This window comes from Aplidium turbinatum, chromosome 8, assembly GCF_918807975.1.
Source record: "Aplidium turbinatum chromosome 8, kaAplTurb1.1, whole genome shotgun sequence".
In the NCBI taxonomy this organism is placed as follows: Eukaryota; Metazoa; Chordata; class Ascidiacea; order Aplousobranchia; family Polyclinidae; genus Aplidium; species Aplidium turbinatum.
Window position 1 is genome coordinate 5,218,396 of NC_137479.1, and position 17,856 is coordinate 5,236,251.

At 37.5% G+C, this 17,856-nt stretch overlaps 1 protein-coding gene across 2 annotated transcripts in view; it reads left to right on the forward strand.

Moving 5' to 3' along the window:
* LOC145775913 (atrial natriuretic peptide receptor 3-like) overlaps nt 1-3,244 on the forward strand; it is a 32,223-nt gene extending 28,979 nt beyond the window's left edge. For both annotated transcript variants that reach the window (XM_082587315.1, XM_082587316.1), the window contains exon 9: nt 1,598-3,244. In XM_082587315.1, the coding sequence (XP_082443441.1) occupies nt 1,598-1,613 (16 nt within the window). In that variant the 3' untranslated portion in view covers nt 1,614-3,244. The remainder of the gene's footprint in view (nt 1-1,597) is intronic.
* Nucleotides 3,245-17,856: the final 14,612 nt, after the last annotated feature.

The following is a 17,856-nucleotide window of genomic DNA, read 5'->3' on the forward strand; positions in this document are numbered from 1 at the left end:
GTTGGTATCCACGAGAATCGTAGTTGTGGCCATGCAAAGAGCCTCGTTTCCAAGTTGATTTCATTTTTTGGTTTTAATATTGTTCATTGTTTCATTCGTCCGCCCCCTTAGCTCAGTGGTTACGCGCCTGGCTCAAGATCATGCGGCACTGGTTCGATTCTCGAAGTGTGCGCTTGAGCAACGCATTTCAGGACTGCTCTCCATTCAGCAGCACCTAGTGAATGGAATAATTCCCTGGCAACAACACTTCAACAATCGAAAAACTTCACTCTTCCAATCTCGGTAACCGACCCTGCGTTAAGAGCCTCTGCAAGTATGCGAAAATATCAGGAATAACCTATCAAGGCTTTGCCAGTCCGAGGATAAAGATTTAAAACCAAACCAAACCATTGCCGAAAACGTACATTCGCAAATGTACTATGTACTTCCAAACATCGAGTGGCCTACAGGTTTAGGGCAGCATCTTTTAAAAGGGATAAACCAAATCCTTTGACACTAACTTCCAAAAGCTTGTAGGATTTTTCTTTTTTTTTTTTTGACAGCAAAAACGAATCTTTCTGAAGTTCACATAATTGGAGTTGAAGCTCTGAGGGCTGTGTACTAACTCTCACGCCCATGGGGAAATTTTTTGAACAAAGTGGTATTGTTTTGCATCACAAAGGATCATTCACATTTTTTTTTTGTCAATTAGGCCTACTGCGGGCCAAGTTTGGCCCGCAGGCCTGCAGTTGGACCACGCTGGTTTAAATTACTATCGCTTTGGAATCGGTGTTCTAAACTAACTTTTTCGTTGGTGTAAACATCCTTAAACTTAATGCTACATCAATTTTATGGCAAGGCCTCAATAGTATTTTCAGAGGTGGGCATACGATACATTAAAGCAGCGCGCTATCGCTATAATATGCCAGAAGAGCAGCGCTTCCGCTGTTCGCTTCTTCTTTTATTGTCGTACTTGATTCTAAGCATTGACTGCCTCTTCCATGAAAAGTTTCCAAGATTCTCTGTTGTTTGCTTTGTGTATTAGTTGTATGTTGGTGATAGTTGTGTCGGTTTGTTGGTTTAAGTAGGTTAATCTTTATCAGCCTTGGGCACGCTTCCCTTCAATTTGCCTGTGAGAGAGAGAGAGATGTCCTAACTTTCCTTTTCGCAGCACGTGTCCGAAAAATTGAAGTTGATTTTCTTTGATATTTTTTAGTAGATTCTTTGTTTGACTTGATTTAAAACCGTTTGGTTGCTTTTTCTGCCAGTCCAGGAAATCCTCTGCATTTTTTGGAATGTAGTTGAATGAGACTAGGGAACTGTGTTCCGAAAGCTAGTGTAATTTGATATTGCCAAAAAGAACCCGCAGCATCAGGCTATAACAGATCGTTTGAATCTACACTGTGAAGATTTTTTGGAATGCCCACATTGCCCACACCAACTTATAATGTAGCTTGAGTACAGAATTAGGTTGTGAAATTTAATTATGTGAAGGTTGATTGAAGTTTACTAATTAGATTTATGAACTCCATGTTTCCTGCCATTTTCCTGCAACGATTATTAAGTTTTACAGAAGGCTGCTCTAATCTATCTCCTAAAATCGTGTTCACATTTTTAGACTTCAAGTTTGTTAAGTTGGTCAAGTCACAAAGACAAGTTAGCATCTCTCTACAACCAACGGGTAACAGTGGTCTCTGTGATGCAAAATTGGAAACCGCTTTAATGTTGCGTAGAACTGAATTTATCGTGAGCTGGTACCGCAAAAAGAAATAGTTCAATATCAGTTGAGAATGAGCCTGATCTTATATCTGCTGCTTTATTTATCTCATAAATACACCGTAAACATTCAGTTATTTTCAATTTCAATTATGAGACTCCTCCTATGGCGCAAATTTGTTTGCATAGTGTTTGATATTGATGTGGAACCAATGTTGTACAATATTAAGTCACTGCTCTGTCTCCTGAATAAAATGATTGACCACAGAAATTCGATTACAGTTGGAGCCAGTATCAGAGCGTCAATTGGACACGGTGGGGGTATAGTACATAACCCCAATCCTTTTGAAGTTGTAGTGAATGTTTTATTATTATTTCAAAGATGTTTTTATTAGGTTGGTTTGAGAATTTCCTGAACTATCAAAGTATCATGGGGTAGGAGGTCCTGGTCACTTTAATCGCGCAATTCATGCATTTCAAACTTTTCTGTTTTGCATATAGGTAACAGTGATATTCCAAGTATAGGTCACTGATACACAACAAGTAATAACAATAATAAGTAAAGTTGATATTTTTAAAAGCATTGTTACAATAAAGTACGCTATTTACAAACGTATGTATGACATCATCATTATCGCCTTTTCGTCACATCAAAGTTTTTTTTTTCGTATTTTGTCTTTTAGATGTAAGCTGAAGTCATTAAGTACAAAAGCAGTTGAGGAGATGTTTAATTGTTTGGGGATGTGTAATGTGTCTACTTTGCTAATTTTAAGGAAAAAGTTATTTTTATAAGCTTCTGCATTACTAAAATCTTTATCCTCATTAGTTTTAGACTCAACCACATCCATTGAGGGTGATATTGGGACTTTTTTTCGTTGTATTGCTAGTATGGCTTTCTTATTGTTATACATTTATTTTTGTTTAATAGCACAAAATTATTAATGTTTTTGTAACGTCTTGATCTCTCAAGATATATTGATTCTTATACTGAATTATAGCTTCATCAAACTAGCGTCTTGCGCATACATCAGTAACTCGTGAGAATGTATATTTCGTCATAGCGATGGTAACCGCACATATATACAGATGGTAGGTGGCGCTATAGGCCTAATCGTTCAATCTGTTACATCTTCCTTCTTCAAATTAGCCAACATTATTTACACAGCATAAAAATACACTCGTGAGATATAAACAGTAACACAAATGCTTGTAAGTCACAAGTCAGTGAATAAATCAATTACGATATCTTTTTGAGGTGATGTCGCAATCAATATGCGAGGTCTCGCGACGGGCTGCTTTGTATCTTGACCGAACGTGCTGTTCTTTTTATTGTTGACATCTTATGTTATATGTTATTATCGGTTACTATCCTGTAGTAACCTCTGATTGGGAAATCTTTACCATGTGACGTATTTCTAGAACATTTTACCCTTCGTGCAAATCTGGAAGCTTCTTTAACTTGCTTGTTTACGTGTAGTGCAACTTGACAGAACAATGAGTTCTTATGATGTAACATTACGTAACCTTTTCGAAGTTACTAGACCGAAGAACCTGCTATAAATAGTGGTGTAATTTGTATTATGATTATTATGAGTTGTAGATTGTTGTTTATAGTAGGTAATAAGTGCAGAAATTATTGTTGATTGAGATTTGAAGTAATTGAATACAAGTAGATGAGAGTTGGTGCTGATATAAATTGTGATCGAAATTAGAGTTACATGAGAAGCTGTGTTGAGCCGTTCGTTAAAGTCCTTCAAGAATTTTCATATATCATTTCACAAGTAGAACTATTCGACATTTAATTGACTGCCTTTCGGTAATATCCCATTAGACTACGTCATTGAACCTTTCCAAGTGTCTTTCCTGGTAAGAGATAAAGAAACCGTGACAGGTGACAAACTGACAACTTGTCTGCTAGATCGGGTTGTCCTATTTTCAAGTCGAGAAGTACATACTTGATTCATTTCGAACATCAGGTACATTTTGAGTCAAGTCATGATTATTTGCTATACAGTTTTCATCAGGATCAAAATTGAAATCACTGTCAATACGGATCAGCGGGCATTTGCAGTAGATGTCTACGATTACGTCGAAAAGGTCCATGTTCATTACGAACAATGTAAGATCGAGGTTCATTGCATACATTCGAAACAACAGCATTATTCCAATAATTACGTGTTTTATAACGTACTTTATCTCCTTTCTGCAAAGTAGGTAAGGGTTTTGTATGACGATCAAAATAAGACTTCTGGCGATTTTGACGTTTGCGTAAATCAGCATACAAATCAACAACTTCAGGCACAAGTAAAGTGTTAGCAATAGGCAATTTACTGCGAAGACGACGACTCATCAAAATTTGAGCAGGTGAGTAACCAAGACCAGTAATGGGTGTATCACGGTACTCTAACACAGGTGTCCGCAAATAGTGGGTCGCGACCCAAATTTGGGTCGCGAGACCTTTCGCAGTGGGTCGCAAAACGTTTAAAATTACCATAAATATAACTTGTATGGCAAAAATAAATACAATCATATAGTCTTTGATGTGCTGAGTTTCGTACAATTTGGTAGGCTACAAGAAAATTTATACTTTCGATTGTAGTACAGTAGTTAAGCGCACAGTTATATAAATAGCCTGGAAGACAGCTTGAGCCAGGCATGAAAACTTTCTCAGCTTATCTCCAGAACTGGCGACTGAAACTTAGCGAAAACAAAACTTTGGCGGCAGCTTTCCACCTATACAATCGGGAAGCTGATCGTGAGCTACATGTTTAGAACAACGGAAAACCTCTGACCTTCTGCCCCGAACCAGAATATCTTGGGGTGACACTAGATAGATCTTACACATACCGCCACCATTTGGTGTCACTGCGCAAGAAAATGACATCCCACGCTGCACTACTCAAGCGCCTGGCAGGCCACAGCTGGGGGGGCGAGGGCTGACACTTTGCGTATAGCAGCCTTAGCCCTTGTCTACTCTTCAGCAGAGTACTGCTGTGCACTTGTTTGGTACTGCAGTGCACACTGCCATAAACAGCGCCCTGCGCACAGTTACCGGATGCCTGCGTCCAACACCATTGGATAATTTTGCCATTCTCGCTGGCATCCAATCTTCTGAGCTTCGTCGCGAAGAAGCCACTCTGTTTCTTGGCCGACGGGCACTAAAGCTTAACCATCTACTCCACCACAAGATCTCTGCTTCCCCAAACCAGCACCCCAGTCGACTGAAGTCAAGACAACCATTCATGCCAGCCGCTCAACTTCTGATCAACGCAGCAGATGAACTTCATCTCTGCGGCTACTTGGGCAGACTATAAATGGAATTCTGAAAGGAAGTCAAGTACCACCGGACTTCATTCGTTCATCCCCAACGCCGACACATGCCCCATCGGCCTGACACTACAAATACAAGCATGGGTGCGCCTCAACCGTCTTCGTACGGGCGTCGGGCTTTTCCGGTCAACCATGCGCCATTGGGGAATTGGCCTCTTCCTCCTCCTGTGAATGTGGTGCCGAGAAACAGACTGCATACTACATCATCAATAACTGTACCATCTTCAAGCCACCTAACGGAGTGGAAGGTCTGCGTGTCATGGATGATGAAACTAAATACTGGCTGCTCTCTAGTAGTCTTCTAGTGTAGTCCGGGAACATCTTGAGTCTGGGCTGGTAAAAGGATAGAGTAGACCCTCGGCCCCAGAGGCTTGCACGACGACGAAGCGCACGGTTAATAGGTCCACCCGCTTATAAAGCCCAATTTGGTCCATTCCGGAATTACTGAAGGTATAGGAGTGGTAGAAAATTGTCTCCAGCCGTCAAAATCGTCCGGTCCCGATGTGGCCTTAATAAGTGGGGACGACCGTATTGGAATTGATATTAATTTGCAAAGTGTTTTGCGCAAAATTATGTGCTTCCGAAACGTTTGGGTCACGAAGACTTCAAACGATTGCTTTTTGGGTCGTACCAAAACGATAGATAGCATTTCTTTTTCTATTTGTGCATAGTTTTGTTCAGCAAAAGTCATGGACCTAAAAGCATAGGCAATCGGTTTTCCATCTTGAAGTAAGCACGCTCCGTGTCCTTTTTGAGAAGCGTCGGACTAGATTGTTACAGGCTTCATGACATCGTAGAACGATAAAACTGGGTTACTTGTCAATAGTAATTTAAGATGAGTTAATGCTTCGTCATGAGCATCAGACCACTTCCATTCAACTCCTTTCTTTAACAGATCACGTAAAGGCGCGGTAATGGAAGATTCATTAGGTATATATTGAGATAAGAACTTTGTCATTCCCAGCAATCGTTGCAAAGAACGGACATCTGTGGGCTTTGGCATGTTCACAATAGCGTCAATTTTCCTTTCATCCGGCTTCAGACCATCTTGTGACACAATATTGCCCATATATTCAACAGTTTTCACTATGAGTTGAATTTTTTTTTTGTTAAACTTCACTCCTTTTTGACGAGCTCTGTCTAGCACAGCTTTGAGAATTTCATCATGTTCTTTTGCAGAAGATGTTGCTATGATGATGTCATCAGCTATTACATGCACATTGGAAATGTCACCAAATGTCTCTTCATTTCGTTTTTGCATTGTTTCAGACGCGGACGACAGTAGGCTACAAAAGGCATTCGAAGAAACCATTTTCTACCCCAAGGGGTGTGAAACGTAGTGAGGTACGAGGATTCTTCCCTCAACTTTACATACCAGTAGCCTAAGCACCTTTCATGTCAATTACAGTAAATAAATTCTTTCAGGACAGTTGGGATTGGACATCTGCTGGTGTTGGAATATTATGACGTTCACGCTTAATAAAAGTATTCAATGGTTTTGGGTCTAAACAAATGCGCCACGATTTGTCTTTCTTTTCAACTACAACAAGGTTATTTACTCAATCAGTTGACGTATCAACATCAGCAATGATTTTTTGTGTTTCAAGTTTTTAAAGATGCTCTTGCAAGTGTGATATTATAGCATAAGGGATTTTTCTGGGGTGCTAGATTACAGCTTTGGCATCAGGCTTGAGCATTATGTGGTATTCTTTATCATAAGCTCCAATATCAGAAGAAATATCAGCATATTTATGGGTAATATTTGCAATAGTAGGCTACCAGCGCCATTTTGTGTGCATGCATCGACACGTTTAACAAGGTATAAAAATAGCACTTGCATGTTCACCAAGAATAGCAATATCAATAACATCAGTTAGGTAAAATAACAAGTCAAAACAATTTTCGCTTTTATCATAGCATTTGATTACGGTGGTGCAATGCTGCTTAACAATGCTATTACCAAAACCACAAAGCTTGGTACTCGTCTGCTATAATTCAAGACCGGAGATTTGCGCAAAAAAATTGTAAGGAATAACATTTGCAGCTGCAGCAGTGTCAAGCTTACACAATACAGAATATTTGCGACCATCAAAATCACCAATAAGCAGGCGAGTTCGCATTTTCGTGCTGCTTTCTTGTTCATCAATGGTAGAAACTTGTAGAAACGTTGGTTCTGATTCTTTGGCTTTGATGTCATGCATCGGCTTCGTAGGTGGCTTTCGACACACAGATTTAAAATGATTACGCGCACCACAGTTGAGGCATGTTTTACCATAGGCAGGGCATTGTGTAGGTGCGTGGACTTTACCACAGTATCTACAACCAGTGCTTCCACTTCTGACAATTGATAAATCCTCTTTAGTTTCCTTTTTTGTCCTGAAAAATCTCTTTTTTCTCAGTCAAAAATTCTTTAAAATTTCTTTCATAGGCGAGGTTATTTTTGACGTTATTAAGTTAAAAAAGGTGCCAATACAACTTTAAAATTATTATAGGCTAATCTCAGTTAAAGTTATATTAATCTCAATTTTTTTCAGTAGCACCGGTATGTTGATGCAACGTTGTTTTATTAGAACAGTAGGCTACACAAAAGCAGAACGTTTTTTTAAAATAACATGGTTTACTTCCTTTGTTCACTGTTCAGCCAAAAACTGCTTCAGTTAGTCGGTTCTGGACATTTACCACCTGTAGTTCTGGGCATCATTTACCAATTACCACTCTCAACTTTCCCACCCGGAGTCCTAACCTATCCCTAACACCGAAAATGTACAGGTGGTAAATGTCCAGTAACGAATTATCCATCCATTAACCCTATTTCCTGTGACGTTTTTTGGCCAGTTGACCTGAGGACGGGGGGTCGGTTTGACACCAGCACTTTGAGCTCGTGTTACTCAAAAACTACATAAGACAGATTAATCAAATTTTCACATGATGCAGATAATTTATCTGACAACACAGCATCGAAATTTGTTGCAATTTGTTTAACAACGTAACTTGAAAAATCAATTAATTTGATGGTTGGTCATATTTTTTTTTATTTGGCTTGAGAAATCGCTTCTTAATTACCTTATAATTGAGTGTGACGGGACAATTCTTTTGTGTTGAATATTAATTCTTTTACGCGTGGACGTCGACCACACTTCAATGAAATCGTAATTTGCGTCTGACTTGCGTTTCTTGTTGTTTTGCCCGAGGCATTTTAAAAATCTTTTGCTTTGTCTGGACGCTTCACGCTTGCAGAGAATAAGATAAAATCACCGCAAAAAAACTGTTTCAAGTTATTTTTGAGCCACATGTTATAGTCTACATTTTTTCGAACGTACTGTCATCACTTGATTTTATAACTAAATCAAGCAATGAGCTTGGAACCTTTTGTATTTCGCAGCACATCCCAGGAAACTATTTATTTGTTTTTAACATTGTTTCAACGTCTAGAGACGTTGAGAACGTCTAGAGACGATTGAATCGTCTAGAGACGTTGAATCGATGTAAAAAGTATCTGATTTGCTGTCTAGCTAGCGGTTGATTACAGAAAAGTGAGGTAATGGTGTCACATGGTATTTGAACAACCTATCCAAAGGTAGTCACTTGCTTCGATAGGAACTCATTCCAACTTAGGCCTTCAGCATGCACTCCAAAAACAAAAAGCGTCTGGAACTCCTGAATGGTAAACTATGTCACGACTCACGATGCATTACAAAAGTGCTCTGTTTCCATACTTACCAACAATGATTACTTTGAATGAAATCATTTTGCAAACAGTTTTGATACAGTGTAGTGATCATAATCGTTTAGTCAAATCGTATTGGTAGGTTATAGAGAAGGTCGTTTGTACATTGCCAAATGGAACTCCCGTTCTGCGTGACAAACTCAAAGTCGTGGCATAACAATATGAAAAATAAATACATTTAGCCAGATATCAAATCTTGCAAAAAAATAATTTTTAGGTTGATTGCTATTGTCGTACAAAAAAAATCACTGAAGTTTTAATTTTTTTCTTTGATAAAATTGAAGGTTATTGATATTTAAAAATGCACGTTTGTGTGTAAACGGGTGAAATGGCTTTTTTCATGTTGTCAACTAACTAGATTTGCAAGATAAAGTAGTTGTGAAAAAGTCCAAGTAAAAACACAAAAATGAAGTAAGTTAAAGTGCCCCTGACAGGTTGGATCCAAGTATAGTAACTTTTTAAAGCATTTCCTTGCGCAGAATCATACTTAGCAAACTTTTTAACCTTAACCTCGTAGCTCGACTGGTTAGGGCGTAATTTACATCAAACGACGGCTCCGCAGCGCCACCACAGGCGAAACTCCATATTTCACTGCTCTGGGACGACTTTGGTGGTATTACGTCATTGTAAGTCGGCGTTCTTAGCGACGGATGAAACATACGTTTCCTAGATGTGATTGCTGGATCACAGTTTAGTCGGAGTTGGTACAAGCGGTTGCTTTTTTCAAAGATCTGTTGTTTTTTACAGTTTAATAAAACTGTACTGGATACGTTCCTACAAAACCTAAAATATACTTGAAGTGAAAAATGAAGAAATTGTACGAATCATCTTTCATATTTAATTCATCATCACTATTCATAATAAATAAAAGTTCTCTCTCTCTCTCTCATAATGTGCCCTCAGTACGTACATAGCAGAGTCTATACATGTAAAAGCCTAGTTTACCTGTACAAGGGTACGTTTTTGTAAACGTTGTTGTTTAGAAGTGCTGAAATCATCATCAGCAACTGGTTGCATCTTTGCTGTTATAGATGGTAGCCTATGGCAAATTCCTTCAAAATGTAAAGTTTGCTCAAGCCCATTTTTACTTGAGTGGTATTAACAAAATCATCTTCAGTGAAGTGAAGAGAACATATATGACTAGTTTTGTATGGCCCATCCTACTTTCGAACACTTGAAGAAAACTTCTACCATTTTCTTCTCAGCACCTTGTTTTGTGGGAAAGCGTAAAAAGAAACCACACGGTCTTTGTCACTGACACTGTCACATATTTATTTATTATTTATTTGCGTCAGACAAAGCTGTCCACATCGAAAACAAAACAACGAAATACTGTAATACACAAACTGAAAATGCACAAAGATCACAGAGAGCCACCTTGGATGCCGTCGGTTTAAAAGCTCACTAAATAGGCTATCTACTGTCACAAATTTACATATAATGAGCGTTGGAAGAATTGAAAGCATTCAGAACGATAAAAATAATCAGATGACATCATGTCTGATATAAAGCGATTTGAGGAGTGTATGCAATCGGTTAATAAACGAAAACATGTTTTTTCCTCAATAAAGCATCAAACGTAGTTACATTATTCATTACTTGATATTCACGGGCACTGACCTAACGAGGCAAATTGTGCAATATTCTGAAAGAGTCATTGTAAGCAACACGTAATCGTTTTATACTAGTGGTCACAGCGGTAAACCATAATTTCTTCGTGGGAAAATTGTAACTTAAAGTTCCCGGATCCTTTCGTCTGCATATAATGACCGAAGAAACACACACTTGAACTTCTTTTCAAAAAGTGTATTTCTATAAAAATTAGCCCACGGCTACCGAAAACGAGGGGGTGCAACGCGTACACCACTGAAAACTGTCACTACAGAACAGATTACTTGGATAAAAGACGGAACCTTTGTCCAGCTAGCAAGCACTAAGCCAACAGTTAAATGTGCGGCCAACTTTCAAACAATCATTTTACGAATGACCAGAATAGATAGCAATATCTCAAATTCACGTATGCAGTACTGTGACGCAATAATGAAAGGCAATTATGAAGTCATTCCAACAGGTGTTTAAAGCTGATGTAATATTTCCTGTTTAAACAGGCCCAAACAAGCCCAAACAGGTTTGACACAATTCTTATGAACGCTGGTGCAATTTTGGCACATGCTTTAGGAATTTCCATGACGTAATATTCAGTAGACTTGAACGGTTTTTATATGACGTTTGATTTGGTGAAAATTGTCGGGAACAACTAGAAGATCTAAACTTGTTCCACAACTGGGATAAGTAAAACGACATACAATAAGAACGAAATAAACTGTTTTTTTACAGCGGGTGAGCATTTAGAAAAATTGAGATTTTGCATTATTTGCAGCACAGTACTGAGAGCGTACTTGCCTTGAAATATAATTTTCATCTGAGAACTATCAATAAATACACCCAGATATTTTACAGAGTCTGTGAACACAATTTCAGATTTACCTACATGTAGCAGAGGAGCACGTAAAAGATAAAAGTTTTTTGGGGAGAATAACATACCAAATGACTTTTTAGAATTGAAAGTAATTTCATGTTCAACAGCATACTTGTGGCAAACATCTAACAAATTTTGTAAGCCACACAAACTAGGCGAGATGCAGCAAATGTCATCAGGAAACATAATATCATTTAGACAAGAGTTGCCAACATAGCAACCAACTTTTGTTTTATTGAGATAAGAAAGCTGATCAATATATATATACGGCAAAAAGATAGGGGCTTAACACCCCACCTTGTCAGACTCCGCTGGACACAGTAAATGATTGGCACAGGTGACCTTCCCACCTCACTTGCATGGTTTTTTTACTATAAAGGCACAAAGGTCACCAGTATTCCAATAAGCGAACAAAATAGATAGGCAGTAGGCACGTTACGTGTGATAAGCGTTTTAAACAATAAATGATGATTGACTTTGTCGAAGGCTTTTGAAGCATCCAAAAAGACAGAATATACAGGAATGTCATGACTGATATAAGAGGACACTGGTTGTTTTATTAAAAAACACTCGTTTCAGTACTATGACCAGACTTAAACCCAAATTGATTGTCACTGGTATTCCAGAAAGGCAATAGATGATTCACATAAAACGTTCAAACAGTTTTGAGATTACTGTGGCTAGAGCAATAAGTCTATAGTTACCTGAATCTTGAATGTCGCCATTCAAATTCTTTACAATCGGGACTAAGACAGTGTTCAAGCAAGAATTTGGTACAGTGCCATGACTAAGACACATATATATTAAAAAGTACACTAATATAAAAACAAATAATCAGCATAAACAATATGTTCAGCTGAAATTTTGTCAGCACCAGCAGCGCGGTTTATGGCAGTTTGACAAGCAAGGAACCAATTGTGTCCATGTTGCAACAAAAGTTGTAATATTTATCCCTAGAAGAAATACATGAGTTAACAAATTCTTTTTCAGTGTTGGTTTTGCTAGAATTTAGCAAGGAGCTGTAATGATGTTTTCACATCTCAGCAATTGCTTCAGGACCTTGTGCTCCACCAACATTTACAGGAAGAGAACTCTTTTTGCAAGTAGACTTTTTTACTTTCTGCCAAAATGACTTATGTGAGCTGTCCAAGTTGAGTGCTGAGGCAAGCACATTTGCTCTATGTTGTTCAGAGGCATGATTACAACAGCGAAAGGCTTTTTTAAACTCCTTTCGTTTGCTCTGCATCAACTCATATAGTTAACCATTTCACTGTTTCCCATTTTTCACCTACATGATGTAACTTTCTCTGGCAGTAGCATGAGCTTGCTTAACATGATTATTCCAACCAGGAACAGAAAATATGTTACATTTCTTCTTTACACCAACAAAGATTTTATCAGAAGCTGCTTTGAGAGCATCAGTTATAATATTATAGAAAGAGTCTATTGAGGCAACATGAGAAGCATCTGAACAATGAGAATTATTGCATTTAATACTTTCAGTTGGCAAGGAAATTTGGGATAGATATTTTTAAATACAACAATACACATGAACAGCAATTTTTAAGCATTGCCTCAACCATAAATTAAAGGTAGCCTACTGTTTGTGAGATACTGTTGTTACACTGCAAATGGCTATAGCCAGATTAGGACAAATAAAAAAGTATCAAAATTGTAGCCCTATGAAACTGCAATTTCAATTGAATTGAGATGCTGTTTGATAAAAATAAACTCAACCTATTTGATCAAAACCTGGTAGTAATAGTAAGTTCACTTTTCTATTTCGGTAATTCTTAATTTGCACATGCTTTAGACCAACAGAGCCCCACACATTCACGTTTTGCAGTAGCCGTACTCTGACCAAGTCACCAGTCACCACAGATTGTATCCTTCCAGCTTACGGTGACGTCACAGAGATGTTGCCGTTTTTATTTTTGCAATAGAATGAGTGTCAGATTCGCCGATGTCAACGAAAGTTTGCAAGCGTGTAACTTAGTAGCCTGTTGATATTTTTTACAATTTTCTGGTCAGGGAAGTTTGTTAGTGTCACCTTTTTGATATCTTAGGTAAATTTCGCAAATTTATTTTTCTGTCAGAGGCACTTTAAGTTATATTTACAAAGTTGTGCTTATCAGTTTTCTCATTCCTTTCTAAATTAGCGACCTTTGGAACAATAGTGCAATGGCATAACTTACAGAAATATTCTTCTGCTGCACCTGGAGCTCTTTTTACCCAAAGTTTTTTCCAAATTACTACTAAATTACCATTATATTTCTTACTGCTCTCATATCCTGCTTTCCACTTTTTTGGAATCCTAATCTTTCTGGATCAAGGTCAACAAACACAATTGAAATAAAATAGTGTACCAATATTGGTGTTATTGGGTTACCACCTTCTCCAAAAGACAAGACAAAAAAAATCACTGGCTACCAGGTCTCACAGCATCATATTACGTGAATGATTAATCTATTCTCATTTCACAAGGATTCGTAGTTCGGACACCAAGCGTTTCAAAAAAATCTGGAAATTCGAGTTTTAAAATTTTAAAAGCAAAAATTTTATACATATACTTTGAAAAAGGCCAAACAGGGGCTAAAAAAGGCTAAAGGGCCAAAATAAAATTTAAGGAACCAACTGGTTTTTAAAAAGGGCCAAAGAATCAACACAAAATTTGGGAGCCAGCTGGCTTTCAAAAAGGCCAAATTTCTGAAAGTTGGCCCCAAAAAAACCAACCTGGCAACCCTGTTATAGCCTATTACGAAAATGCATTTCCAAAAATATAGCTTTTATGGTTCTTTGACCAACAAGGGTTTCCGACCCCTGTATTAAACTATACACCTCTTCAGAGATTGTGAGTAATATTGCGTTTTTGAAAGTACAGTATATTTGCAAAGACAAAATTTGGGAAAATTTTGTTTGCCCCCCTAAATGTTTTACTGTTCTACGGCAATGATGGTAGCCAGTTTCGCAATGGCCCCACTTGCATTTGTAATATGCATGCTCTTAATCTCAGTCGATAGGCTAGCCTTTTTTAAAGTCCCCGATTTCGATATGTATTTGGAAAATTTCAATAAATTTGCGCACATTTGTGCAATTTTTTTGTTTTGATCGCCTAAAGATTTTGGTAGCTTACATAAAGCTACGAATGCAATATCCACTAAACTTAGTTTACTGTATAATGAAACTCTCTTATCATCAAATCTGATCAAAAGAAAAGGAAACCAAGGAAGACGAACACAAACTTTCAAGTGAAAAATTTGATCTCTGGCACAGCCGGAAGAACTACGAAAGTTGTCTGAGACTTTTTATTGATGCTTGTTATTGACTGCACCTAACTTGTAGGACTATTTTCCCAAAAAATAAAGTTTTTTTTTCTATTTCGCTTCTAGGTTTGGTGGCTGTGCAATTTTAAGATAGTGGTAACACTGTTTTATCGATGTATATTTTAAACTTTTGGGTTTTGCCATCTTTCCCTTTTGTTGGTGTCAAATTCGTATGCTTACTTTGCCGTTTGTACATGTTTGCGCCAGCAGCAAAAAATAAATTGAATTGAACTGGTGTAAAATAAACTATTTTTATTTGGCAACTCTGATTGTTGCAACGATTCTTCAGCTTTTTTACAAAACCTTCTGTCCTTACCTGGTTTCAAGAATCTCAAGACCGGAAGAGTCCATTTATAGGCCTACATAAAACAAGTTCATTTATAGGCTAGGTCTGGAGTATTTCAGTGGTCACTGTTTAACAACGATTGTTGTTATCTAAATGAAATGCTCATAAAAAGTAAGTTGATCAGAGAGCAGCTGGCTCAATGAATGAGCAGTTTACCAAATAGCTCAATGTTTGAATGTAAACAAGCACTTATGGTAACACTGAAAGGAAATAGTTAGGGAAGGCTCCTGGTTAGTGGTTGTCTCAAATAAAAAACAAACTCTATGTATCAGTGTAATGTTGAAAGGTTGCAACTATCAAAGTATTAGAAACTCGTTTTCTTACGGTGTAGCAAAATGAAATCCTGTTCTATGAACAAGAACATGAAACTTTTCACAAAAACGTTTAAACCTATATCAAAACTTGATAAAATATAAGGTTGTCAGATAGTTTTTATATTTCTAGTCCAATTACCACTAAAAAGGAATCAAATCATTTACAAGTTAGAAGCCCAAAATTAGTCCAAAATTTATAAGTTTGTACAAAGTAAATTCAACAAAAATTTTTTGATTAAAAATGGTAGGTGCTGCGATAGAATTGGTCGCCTTGGTTAGTGACGTCACGACAAAGTGTGACGTCATGCAAAAAAAAACGCAACTACTTTTGGGAAGGGTGCAAAAATATGGAATAGAAGTGAAAGCGGAATAGATATTGATTTTTCAATATTTGTGGTGAATAGTTCCTTAGCTTTCTCATTTCTGCTTAGATTTTAACAATTTTACCATCGTTGGAAAGCACGATGCTTCGTCTACCCGAATGAATTAATTACCAGTCCAAAATACTAAACCAACACAAAGTAAAAGACGATTCAAACGAAGCTTTTTTCCAATGCATACTTAAAGGCGATTCGATTATTGTTCATCATAAGCCGCCCCCCGTTTGCTGTGATCGGTGAATAGTGCCTCCACCAAATATGCTGTAGCTTTCGCTTTTCTGCTTGGATTGTAACAATCTTACTATCGTTGTATAGCATGATGCCTCATCTACCCGAATGAATTAATTGCCAGTCCAAAGTATGCATTATATTTATGTAGCACTAACTTAAACTTTACTATTTTGTACCAATTCTCAGCAATTCATTTTTTACAATAAAAATAGCAAATCAACACAAATTAGAAGAGTATGTCTTGTTTTATTTACCTAAAAACTTTTACGTTTATATATTATCTACAAAACGAGAAATCGTTTTTCAAACGTAACCGCTCGACAAAGCTTTTTACCAAAACAATGCAAACAAAGCGATCAATTTCGAGTGTTCATTAAACACCGCCCACAGTTCGATGTGATCAGTGAATACTGCCTCCACCAAATGTGCTGTAGCTTTCTCATTTCTGCTCGGATTTGAGCAATTTTACCATCGTTGGAAAGCACGATACTGCATCTACCCGAAAAATCAATATCCATTCCGCTTTCACCTCTATTCCGTGGTTTTGTACCCTTCCAAAAAGTACAGTAGAATTCGCCTATAACGGCTTCGTTTATAGCGTCAATTCGCCTATTACGTCACATTTCGCTCGGTCCCGGCAAAATTCCTATCTTTTACGTACATTGTAGTTCGGCTACAACAGCATTGCCTATAACGTCAATTCGCATGTAACAGCACCCTTCATTGGTCCCCAGACGTCTTTTGTTCGTTTATAACGTCACTTTAAGCCATCACCTTCACCACGAACGGTCTTTTAATCCAGTTAGCGCTGCTGCTTGCAAAATGTCTTCTCTTTATTTTGCTACGTCGTTTTCAGCAGGGACTTTAACTAAATTAATTTTTTCCCCGCGTGAAAAACTATCACGTGTAAAAAGCAGCTCTACAGCTGACCTTTAAACAACTCAAAGCAACAGTTGTACGTGCAGTAGGGCAGGGCTTCTCAAACTATGGGTCTCAAACTTCGTCAAACAATGAAATTTTGGGGTCGTAATGAAATTCTAGTGCCGGTGGGTTGTAGTCTTGCCATGATGTCAATTGACCGCAACCGTCGGTGCGAACTGTCGAACGATAAAATATAATCAATCGCAACAATTGATGCATTGTTACGCTATCATTGCTGTAATGTGCTGACCAAAAGTAACCTTACCGCTCGCATTATGATTTCAGAGTAGCTTATCAACTAGTTTCTGAAGGAACGTAGACTAAAGTTTAAAGCAGTTACAAGATTAATTGACTATGGATCAGTAGTTAGGTTCCGTAGATTCATGCGGTAACAATTGCAAGCACAAAGAAAACAATTGATAAGTCAGAAAGAAAAAGAAAATATAATGATCAAAATGATCCGTTTTAATGTCATTAACGTGGATGTCCCCATAATGCAACAAAACTTTAATTGCAACAAAACTGTTGGTGTTTTATTTAAATCCAAGATGTTGAAACTTGACTTTAATCCGATCATATATTTAAATGAAAAACGTATCTGCTTTGAGACCTAGTGAAATATTTAGGAGTAATAATTAACGACTTGCTATCCGATGATGAAGACACGAAACGGCAATTACGGTCGTTGTATTGTGCTGGAAACATGTTAAAAGCAAGGTTTTCCAAATGTTCGATTGCTGTTAAAAATGTGTTGTTTCGTTCCTATTGTATGCCTTTTTATGCCTGTCAACTATGGTGCAACTATCTTTCATCCAGTAATAATCGCTTACGTGTTGGATACAATAATTGTTGCAGAATGTTGTTTAATCTGCAGAGACGACGAAGCATCACCTCTGCATTCGTTGATAACAATACCACAACTTTTCAAGCTCTCATTCGTAAAAAATTATACCAGTTTGTAACACGATGTAACTTGTTTTCCAATCAATAAATTTATGAAATAATGCCAACAGACTGTTACTATCAATCTTTGTATGTGGTACAATGCAACTCAGCTCTTCGGAGTTGAGTATCTGCTTTGTTTCTACATTTTATGTTTGATTGTAAAAT